Genomic DNA, 10,909 nt, shown 5'->3' with positions numbered 1-10,909 from the left:
TCCAGCCCAGGGCACCTCATCCCCCACAGAAGACACCTTGGCCCAGGCATTAGCCAGTCCCTGCACCCCTAGTGACAGCTGCACTCCCCAGGTCTGGGGGAACCCCCCCCACCCCCACTCCCCGCAGTGGTGGCCCCCAGGAGTCGCTCTCCCCAGGGCTCAGTCTGTCCCAGCAGGCAGATTCCGCCCCCCGTACATACCCAAAGGCCCTCCACCCTACCCTCCCTTACCCAGCAGGCTGCTCCAGAACGAAGGGAAGGTAGCTGCCCCAGTGACAGCTCCAGGGGAGGCCGGGTTCCTGCGCCTGGTGGTGACCGTGAAGGCCTGGTCCCCGCGCTCGCCGGGTGGGCCGGTCACCTCCACCTCCACCACATGCCAGTCAGGGAGGCTGTGGGGACGGGAGGGCAGTGAGGTCAGTGCCGGGGTCAGGGGGACCATGCTGGGGAAAGAGACATGGGGGATGCAAGGATCAGGGCAGGGAGCGGCACTGTCCTGGAGACAGCAGGGTGGGGGCAGCCATGCACAGACGGGCTGGAGGGGAGCAGAGAACTGGGGCAGGGGTGCATGGATCAGGGAACTGGGGGGGGGGGGGGTGCAGGGAACTGGGTGGTGCATGGAGCAGGGGGGAGCAGGGAACTGGGGAAGTGCAGGAAGCAAGGGCTGCAGGGAGCAGGGAACTGAGGTGCAGGGAGCAGGGATTGGGGGGTGCAGGGAACTGGGGGGTGCAGGGAGCAGGAATCGGGGGCGCAGGGAGCAGGGATCTGGGGAGGTGCAGGGAGCAGGGGGGGTGCAGAAAGCAGGGATCTGGGGGTTCAGGGAGCGGGGGGGTACAGGGAGCAGGGATGGGGGGAGCAGGGAACTGGGGGGAGCAGGAACTGGGGGAGTGCAGGGAGCAGGGGGGTGCAGGGATCAGGGGAGCAGGGAGCAGGCGGGGATGCACTAACCTGGGGTCAGCAATGAGACACCCCTGGACCCCATCGAAGCCCAGGCTGGGGGCGGCCATGCAAGCGGCCGCCATGGTGTTGACATTATTGGGGGCCAGCGGGCAGAGAGCCCGCACGGGCCCCTCGTACAGCACGGCCCGCGCGGCCCCCAGCCGCTCCCTCAGCGCCCCCTCCAGCCGGAAGCTGTCCGGATGCTTGATCATGGTCACCTTCAGGCCCTGGAAAGCGAGGGCAGAGAGTCAGCCCTGCGGGGGCGGGGGGGGATAGCCCCCTTTACCCCCCCCCACACTTCCCCAGGGGAGCAGAGACAGTTTCTTATCGCTGTCCCTTGCCCCACACCAGGGTCCACGTGCCCCCCTCCCCAGGCAGGCCCAAGACCCCCACCTGCAGCACACCCCTGTCATCCATGCGCTGGATGTCCTCGCCGCCCCACAGCGCCCCCCGGGGCACATACAGCGTGTGCCCCCCACGCTGGGCAGCTTCCCTCAGCCGCATCTCCGTGGCCTGGTCAGCCAGGGACGTGGGGAGCCCACCTGGGGAGAAAGAAACCTGGAAAGCTGCCTGCAGTAAGCCAGGACCCCCCCACACACACACACACACACACTGCACACACCCCCCCACCAGGGCACCCTCACTCCCCTTGGCCACCCCTACGTCACACCCTCACCCCCACAGAGAACGTCCCTGCCCACTGCCATCCCGTCCCCCTAGGCGTCCCCTGCATGGCATCGTCACAGCCCCAGGGCTTCCCCGTCGTGTTCCCGCATCTCCAGCAGGGCCCCGTGCTGTGCCCGCTCCATGCCACCCCGTCCCCTGGGTACCCCGCTGCCGGCCAGGGATGGTGCCGCTCCTACCCCTCACCATGAAATCTGCCCCGGACAGGAAGGTCGCGCCGTGGTCCCGGACGATGCAGGGATGAGCCACTTCCACCACTAGATCCGCCTCGCTGCAGGGACAGGAGACAGCGACCGGGGGGCATGAGGGGGGCACATTAACGCTGGCACTGCCCATGCTGGGCTCGGCTGTAGCAGGAGCCACAGGGTCTCAGGGGCCGGGTCCCTGCAGCTGGAGGGGGGTGTTTCGGAAGCACTCACCGCTCGGGGCACCGGGCTGGGTCCTGCAGCTGGAGGGGGGGGGTGTTTCGGGAAGCACTCACCGCTCGGGGCACCGGGCTGGGTCCTGCAGCTGGAGGGGGCGGGGGGGGTTTCGGGAAGCACTCACCGCTCGGGGAACCGGGCTGGGTCCTGCAGCTGGAGGGGGGGGTTTCGGGAAGCACTCACCGCTCGGGGCACCGGGCCGGGTCCTGCAGCTGGAGGGGGGGGGTGTTTCGGGAAGCACTCACCGCTCGGGGCACCGGGCTGGGTCCTGCAGCTGGAGGGGGCGGGGGGGGTTTCGGGAAGCACTCACCGCTTGGGGAACCGGGCCGGGTCCTGTAGCTGGGGGGGGGGGTGGTTCGGGAAGCACTCACCGCTCAGGGAACCGGGCCGGGTCCTGCAGCTGGGGGGGGGGGTGTTCGGGAAGCACTCACCGCTCGGGGCACCGGGCCGGGTCCTGCAGCTGGAGGGGGGGGGTTTCGGGAAGCACTCACCGCTCGGGGCACCGGGCCGGGTCCTGCAGCTGGAGGGGGGGGGTTTCGGGAAGCACTCACCGCTCGGGGCACCGGGCCGGGTCCTGCAGCTGGAGGGGGGGGTTTCGGGAAGCACTCACCGCTCGGGGCACCGGGCCGGGTCCTGCAGCTGGAGGGGGGGGGTTTCGGGAAGCACTCACCGCTCGGGGAACCGGGCCGGGTCCTGCAGCTGGAGGGGGGGGTTTCGGGAAGCACTCACCGCTCGGGGAACCGGGCCGGGTCCTGCAGCTGGAGGGGGGGTTTCGGGAAGCACTCACCGCTCGGGGAACCGGGCTGGTTCCTGCAGCTGGGGTGGGGGTGGGGGGTTTCGGGAAGCACTCACCGCTCGGGGAACCAGGCCGGGTCCTGCAGCTGGAGGGGGCGGGGGGGGGTTTCGGGAAGCACTCACCGCTCGGGGAACCGGGCCGGGTCCTGCAGCTGGAGGGGGGGGGTTTTGGGAAGCACTCACCACTCGGGGAACCGGGCCGGGTCCTGCAGCTGGAGGGGGGAGTTTCGGGAAGCACTCACCGCTCGGGGAACCAGGCCGGGTCCTGCAGCTGGAGGGGGCGGGGGGGGTTTCGGGAAGCACTCACCGCTCGGGGAACCGGGCCGGGTCCTGCAGCTGGAGGGGGGGGTTTCGGGAAGCACTCACCACTCGGGGAACCGGGCCGGGTCCTGCAGCTGGAGGGGGGCGTTTCGGGAAGCACTCACCGCTCGGGGAACCGGGCCGGGTCCTGCAGCTGGGGTGGGGGTGGGGTGGTTCGGGAAGCACTCACCGCTCGGGGCACCGGGCCGGGTCCTGCAGCTGGAGGGGGGGGTTTCGGGAAGCACTCACCGCTCGGGGAACCGGGCCGGGTCCTGCAGCTGGAGGGGGGGTGTTCGGGAAGCACTCACCGCTCGGGGCACCGGGCCGGGTCCTGCAGCTGGAGGGGGGGGTTTCGGGAAGCACTCACCGCTCGGGGAACCGGGCCAGGTCCTGCAGCTGGAGGGGGGGGTTTCGGGAAGCACTCACCGCTCGGGGCACCGGGCCGGGTCCTGCAGCTGGAGGGGGGGGCGGGTTTCGGGAAGCACTCACCGCTCGGGGAACCAGGCCGGGTCCTGCAGCTGGAGGGGGCGGGGGGGGTTTCGGGAAGCACTCACCGCTCGGGGAACCAGGCCGGGTCCTGCAGCTGGAGGGGGGGGGTGTTTCGGGAAGCACTCACCGCTCGGGGAACCGGGCTGGGTCCTGCAGCTGGAGGGGGGGTTTCGGGAAGCACTCACCGCTCGGGGCACCGGGCCGGGTCCTGCAGCTGGAGGGGGGGGGGCGGGTTTCGGGAAGCACTCACCGCTCGGGGAACCAGGCCGGGTCCTGCAGCTGGAGGGGGCGGGGGGGGTTTCGGGAAGCACTCACCGCTCGGGGCACCGGGCTGGGTCCTGCAGCTGGAGGGGGCGGGTTTCGGGAAGCACTCACCGCTCGGGGAACCGGGCCGGGTCCTGCAGCTGGAGGGGGGGTTGTTTCGGGAAGCACTCACCGCTCGGGGAACCGGGCCGGGTCCTGCAGCTGGAGGGGGGGGGGGGGTTTCGGGAAGCACTCACCGCTCGGGGCACCGGGCCGGGTCCTGCAGCTGGAGGGGGGGGCGGGTTTCGGGAAGCACTCACCGCTCGGGGAACTGGGCCGGGTCCTGCAGCTGGAGGGGGCGGGGGGGGTTTCGGGAAGCACTCACCGCTCGGGGAACCGGGCCGGGTCCTGCAGCTGGAGGGGGCGGGGGGGGGTTTCGGAAGCACTCACCGCTCGGGGAACCGGGCTGGGTCCTGCAGCTGGAGGGGGGGGTTTCGGGAAGCACTCACCGCTCGGGGAACCGGGCCGGGTCCTGCAGCTGGAGGGGGGGGGTGTTTCGGGAAGCACTCACCGCTCGGGGAACCGGGCCAGGTCCTGCAGCTGGAGGGGGGGCGTGTTTCGGGAAGCACTCACCGCTCGGGGAACCGGGCCGGGTCCTGCAGCTGGAGGGGGCGGGGGGGGGTTTCGGGAAGCACTCACCGCTCGGGGAACCGGGCTGGGTCCTGCAGCTGGAGGGGGGGGTTTCGGGAAGCACTCACCGCTCGGGGAACCGGGCCGGGTCCTGCAGCTGGAGGGGGGGGGGTGTTTCGGGAAGCACTCACCGCTCGGGGAACCGGGCTGGGTCCTGCAGCTGGAGTGGGGGGGTGTTTCGGGAAGCACTCACCGCTCGGGGAACCGGGCCGGGTCCTGCAGCTGGAGGGGGGGGGTGTTTCGGGAAGCACTCACCGCTCGGGGAACCGGGCCAGGTCCTGCAGCTGGAGGGGGCGGGTTTCGGGAAGCACTCACCGCTCGGGGAACCGGGCCGGGTCCTGCAGCTGGAGGGGGGGGGGGGGTTTCGGGAAGCACTCACCGCTCGGGGCACCAGGCCGGGTCCTGCAGCTGGAGGGGGGGGGCGGGTTTCGGGAAGCACTCACCGCTCGGGGAACCAGGCCGGGTCCTGCAGCTGGAGGGGGCGGGGGGGGTTTCGGGAAGCACTCACCGCTCGGGGAACCGGGCCGGGTCCTGCAGCTGGAGGGGGCGGGGGGGGGTTTCGGGAAGCACTCACCGCTCGGGGAACCGGGCTGGGTCCTGCAGCTGGAGGGGGGGTTTCGGGAAGCACTCACCGCTCGGGGCACCGGGCCGGGTCCTGCAGCTGGAGGGGGCGGGGGGGGTTTCGGGAAGCACTCACCGCTCGGGGAACCGGGCCAGGTCCTGCAGCTGGAGGGGGGGGGGAGTTTCGGGAAGCACTCACCGCTCGGGGAACCGGGCCGGGTCCTGCAGCTGGAGGGGGGCGGTGTTTCGGGAAGCACTCACCGCTCGGGGAACCGGGCCGGGTCCTGCAGCTGGAGGGGGGGGGCGTGTTTCGGGAAGCACTCACCGCTCGGGGAACCGGGCCAGGTCCTGCAGCTGGAGGGGGGGGGTGTTTCGGGAAGCACTCACCGCTCGGGGAACCGGGCCGGGTCCTGCAGCTGGAGGGGGGGGGGAGTTTCGGGAAGCACTCACCGCTCGGGGAACCGGGCCGGGTCCTGCAGCTGGAGGGGGGGGGCGTGTTTCGGGAAGCACTCACCGCTCGGGGAACCGGGCCAGGTCCTGCAGCTGGAGGGGGGGGGCGTGTTTCGGGAAGCACTCACCGCTCGGGGAACCGGGCCAGGTCCTGCAGCTGGAGGGAAGCCGGCACCTGCCCCCGCAGCTTCCGCGCATCCCGGTTCCAGACGAAGGCGAGTTCCAGGCCGTGCCGGGGTCCCTCCTCCTGGAGTCTCCGGACCAGATACTGGCCTAGGGCGAGGAGGGGGCTTGACTGACATGGCTGGGAACCCCAGGGGCCCGGACACCCAACTCCCCCCACTCCCCGCCCGCCCCAGGACAAGGCCCCTCAGGTTGAGGGGGGTGGAGCTGCCCCCCCATCAGGCCCAGAATTCTTGCCGTAGGTGCAGTGGTGCGGCCCATAAAGCCACCCCGCCTGTCTCCCCCCCTGCCCCCGTTTCAGCCCCCCCGTCCAGCCCCCAGGGCCCCAGCCAGGGAAGCAGCAGCCCCCCGAGCCCTGGGTGAGCCCCAATCCCCTGGGAAGCAACTGGCAGGCGGGGTGGGGAGGGGGGCTTACGACATACCCAAATGTCCAAAGCCCACGATCCCGACCTTCCGCCTGGCCGGCCCGTCGCACATCCTGGCCCGCTCGCCCCTGGGCCGAGACACGAGGACAAGCCGGGGAGCGTCACGCCGGGCAGGGCACTGCCCCACGGAGCAGGGGGTGGGAGGGTGTCACTCTTTGGGGAGGGGGAGGGACGCCGGGGTCCAAAGCGCGGCCGTGGGCCCTTGTGCGCCCATTCACGCCAGTCCCAGCAGAGCAAAGCACATGTCCCAATCAGCGTGGGGCTGGCTGGGGGGGGACAGCGGGGGGTATGACAGGTCCCACGGCCAGTCCACCGGAACAGGGTCCGTTCCCCACCCTCTGGGACCGAACCGGCTACCACGCTATCTGTCTATCTCCAGGCAGACCCGTCTCTCTGTATACCCCGCCCCATCCAGCTGTCTGTCCGTGGTGCTGTGCCGGCAGGATCGGGGCTGCCCCCCTCCCCACCCGAAGCCAGAGCGAATCCTGGGCCCAGCGACCTTCGTCCCACGCTCCCTTGGGCGAAGTTAATGGTCAACCCGGAGCGTTTAACCCTTTGTGGGGTGCAGGTGGCTTCGGTGTCCTGGTCCCTGCGACTCCTTCCAATGGCTCAGACTTCCAGGGCCGTGTGCACACACCCCGTCCCTGCCAGCACACAATCACACACACAGAGAATCAGAGACGATCAGGGTTGGAAGGGACCTCAGGAGGTATCTAGTCCAACCCCCTGCTCAAAGCAGGACCAAGCCCCAATTTTTGCCCCAGATCCATATATGGATTGAACTCACAACTCTGGGTTGAACAGGCCGATGCTCAAACCACTGAGCTATCCCACCCCCCCCCACACACACACACACACACTCACTGACCCTGCCAGCACACAATCACACACACACGCCATCCCTGTCAGCGCACAATCACACACACACTCGCTGTCCCTGCCAGAGCACAGTCTCACACACACGCACTGTGCCTGCCGGGCACTGCTTGGGGATATTGCGGGTGCATGGTCCCTTGGCATCTTACCCAGCCCCACGCAGTGCCCAAGTTCCCACGGGCCCTGGTGTCTAGGGACATCTGGGGCTGGGGCTGGTGGGGGTGGGGGGAGCCTTTGGCATTTCTCCCCCCAGACCAGGGCTCATCACAGCCAAGGGACCTTTCGCCCCCGCAGCCACTGCCCTGCCCCCGGCACGGAGCCGAGGTCACCCTAGGCTGGGGGGAGTGAGGGGAGGGGGCGGCTGGAGCAGTGTCCCCATGGCAGGGCTGCACCTGGCAATGGGCGGCAGGACGGTGGCGCCGTAGGCCTGGCATGCGGCAGGGCTCCTGCTCACAGCTGGGTTCTGCAGGGTGGGGGCAGGGCTGGAGCCAGGACTCCTGGGTTCTATCTCTGGGTCTAGGAGGGGAGTGGGGTCTGGTGGGTTAGAGCGAGGGCGGGGGCTGGGAGCTGGGACTCCTGGGGTCCCTCCCCAGCTCTAGGAGAGGAGTGGGGCCTAGTGGGTTAGGAAAGGGGCTGCTGGAGCCAGGACTCCTGGGTTCTATCCCCAGTTCCAAGAAGGATGGTGTCCCCCGATAGCAGCAGCTGGGTTCCCTAGGTCCCCCGGTACCAGACAGGTGGCTGGGTCCTCCTGGTGCTCACTGGGTCCTGGGCACCGCTGGGGGGGTCCTGAGCCCCCTGCCCACATGAGATCCGTGGCTCTGGCTGCACCGATGGAGACTCGGCCGTTTGCCCAGAACCACAGCCGGGCTCACCCGTCCCGGAGGATGCCCAACCCCTGCCAGGCACCTGCTGGTGGTGGCCCTTCAAAGGCTTCTCCCTCCCAGGGTTCACTGCAGCTCCAGCCCCACAGCAGGAGGGGCGGGACAGCTGCTCCAGGCCAGACAGATTGCAGCTCATCCCCTGCCCCCCAGCATCGGGATCTAATTGAGCAATACCCCCCACAACCTGCAGCATCGGGTTCAACAGGCAGAAAATGAGGAACAGAGGGAGCTGCTCTGGGGAAGGGGGGGATTTCTGCTGGAGATGCCCAGAGCTTTTCCAAGCTGGCGGGAGGGGGCGGGGAGGGGGCCAAGCAGGCAGCTGGCACGGGTGTGTTATGCCAGGTGCTGCATAGAGGCCGATTGAGATTTGGGGCCCCCCACGCACACTGTGCCAGGTCCCTGATGGCGATGCCCCCCACCGGCCGTCATGCCAGGTGCTACACAGCCCCCCCCCCTTTCAAAATGAGATAAGGAGCATCCTACGCCAGCCACAGGGATCCACTGGCGTCTGTTCCCGCCCTGCCAGTGTTGGCATGGCAACCAGAGAGGGGGTGTCAGAGAGAGTGACGGTTCCCCAGCTCACATGCTCCCCCCACCCCCCGCAAGCACTCAGCTGTCCGAACACAGAGCTCTGGCGGGGGGGGCGGGGGACAGTCTGCACAGGGGCACGAGCGTGGCGTGGGAGGTCACGTGCATGGTGCTTATGGTGACACGCATGTGCGATTACACGGCTCGGCCTATGATTCCAGTGGGTCTCTGGTGGCTGCCAGCATGGGTGGGTGCGTGTTAGTGGGGGTGGGTGCAGGCAATTCAGTGCACAGGGGTCTGTGTCAGGGTGGGCACGTGTGTGGCTGCATCCGTGTGATTCTGTACGCGTCTGCCAGCAGGTCTCTGTGTGTGATCTGTGTGTGTGAGCTAACTCTGGGGGCGGGAGATTGATCGATAGACAGTGTGTGGGGGGATAGATAGATAGATAGATAGATAGATAGATGTGGTGGACGGGGATAGATAGATAGATAGATAGATAGATAGATAGATAGATAGATGTGGTGGATGGGGATAGATAGATGGTGTGTAGGGGGATGGATAGATAGATAGAGGGGGTGGATGGGGATAGGACAGAGGGTGTGGGGGATAGATAGATGTCGGGGGTGGAGGGGTATAGATAGATAGAGGGTGGGGGGGTAGATAGATGTGGGGGGTGGAGGGGGATAGATGGATAGATAGATAAATAGACAGATAGATGGTGTGTGGGGGGATAGATAGATAGATAGATAGATGTGGTGGATGGGGATAGATAGATGGTGTGGGGGGATAGATAGATGTGGGGGATGGAGGGGGATAGATAGATAGACAGATAGATGGTGTGTGGGGGGATGGATAGATAGATAGATAGATAGATAGATACATAGATGCGGTGGATGAGGATAGATAGATAGATAGATGCGGTGGATGGGATAGATAGATAGATAGATAGATAGATGCGGTGGATGGGGATAGATAGATAGATAGATAGATAGATAGATAGATAGATAGATAGATAGATAGATAGATAGATGCGGTGGATGGGGATAGATAGATAGATAGATAGATAGATAGATGCGGTGGATGGGGATGGATAGATAGATAGATGCGGTGGATGGGATGGATAGATAGATAGATAGATAGATAGATAGATAGATAGATAGATAGATAGATGCGGTGGATGGGGATAGATAGATAGATAGATAGATGCGGTGGATGGGGATGGATAGATAGATAGATAGATGCGGTGGATGGGGATGGATAGATAGATAGATAGATGCGGTGGATGGGGATGGATAGATAGATAGATGCGGTGGATGGGGATGGATAGATAGATAGATAGATAGATAGATAGATTGATAGATAGATGCGGTGGATGGGATGGATAGATAGATAGATGCGGTGGATGGGGATGGATAGATAGATGCGGTGGATGGGGATGGATAGATAGATAGATAGATAGATAGATAGATAGATGCGGTGATGAGGATAGATAGATAGATAGATGCGGTGGATGGGGATAGATAGATAGATAGATAGATAGATGCGGTGGATGGGGATAGATAGATAGATAGATAGATAGATAGATAGATAGATAGATAGATAGATAGATAGATAGATGCGGTGGATGGGGATAGATAGATAGATAGATAGATAGATAGATAGATAGATAGATAGATAGATAGATAGATGCGGTGGATGGGGATGGATAGATAGATAGATGCGGTGGATGGGGATGGATAGATAGATAGATAGATAGATAGATAGATAGATAGATAGATAGATAGATGCGGTGGATGGGGATAGATAGATAGATAGATAGATGCGGTGGATGGGGATGGATAGATAGATAGATAGATGCGGTGGATGGGGATGGATAGATAGATAGATAGATGCGGTGGATGGGGATGGATAGATAGATAGATGCGGTGGATGGGGATGGATAGATAGATAGATAGATAGATAGATAGATTGATAGATAGATGCGGTGGATGGGGATGGATAGATAGATAGATGCGGTGGATGGGGATGGATAGATAGATGCGGTGGATGGGGATGGATAGATAGATAGATAGATAGATAGATAGATAGATGCGGTGGATGGGGATAGATAGATAGATAGATAGATGCGGTGGATGGGGATAGATAGATAGATAGATAGATAGATAGATATATAGATAGATGCAGTGGATGGGGATGGATAGATAGATAGATGCGGTGGATGGGATAGATAGATAGATAGATAGATAGATAGATAGATAGATAGATAGATAGATGCGGTGGATGGAGATAGATAGATAGATAGATGCGGTGGGTGGGGATGGATAGATAGATAGATAGATAGATAGATAGATGCGGTGGATGGGGATAGATAGATAGATAGATAGATAGAGTGTGGGGGGATAGATGGGGGCATATGGGGATAGTTAGAGAGAGGCAGGCTTTGGGTG

General features: G+C 64.2%; 2 protein-coding genes across 2 annotated transcripts in view; one reads left to right on the top strand and one right to left on the bottom strand.

Annotated features, from left to right (window-relative positions):
• ASPDH (aspartate dehydrogenase domain containing) overlaps positions 1-6,229 on the bottom strand; it is a 10,064-nt gene extending 3,835 nt beyond the window's left edge. Inside the window, 6 exon segments of the mRNA XM_077840202.1 lie at positions 221-388; positions 945-1,162; positions 1,329-1,477; positions 1,799-1,890; positions 5,698-5,842; positions 6,175-6,229. Coding sequence (XP_077696328.1) covers positions 221-388; positions 945-1,162; positions 1,329-1,477; positions 1,799-1,890; positions 5,698-5,842; positions 6,175-6,229 — 827 coding nt within the window.
• A 2,420-nt stretch (positions 6,230-8,649) lies between these two features.
• Positions 8,650-10,909, top strand: part of LOC144278844 (cathepsin D-like) — a 13,752-nt gene continuing 11,492 nt past the window's right edge. Inside the window, exon 1 of the mRNA XM_077840201.1 lies at positions 8,650-8,682. Within this exon, the coding sequence (XP_077696327.1) occupies positions 8,650-8,682 (33 nt within the window). The remainder of the gene's footprint in view (positions 8,683-10,909) is intronic.

This window comes from Eretmochelys imbricata, chromosome 23 (genome assembly GCF_965152235.1).
Source record: "Eretmochelys imbricata isolate rEreImb1 chromosome 23, rEreImb1.hap1, whole genome shotgun sequence".
NCBI lineage: Eukaryota > Metazoa > Chordata > Testudines > Cheloniidae > Eretmochelys > Eretmochelys imbricata.
The sequence above is the reverse complement of the archived record's forward strand: the minus strand, read 5'-3'. Positions and strand labels throughout refer to the sequence as shown.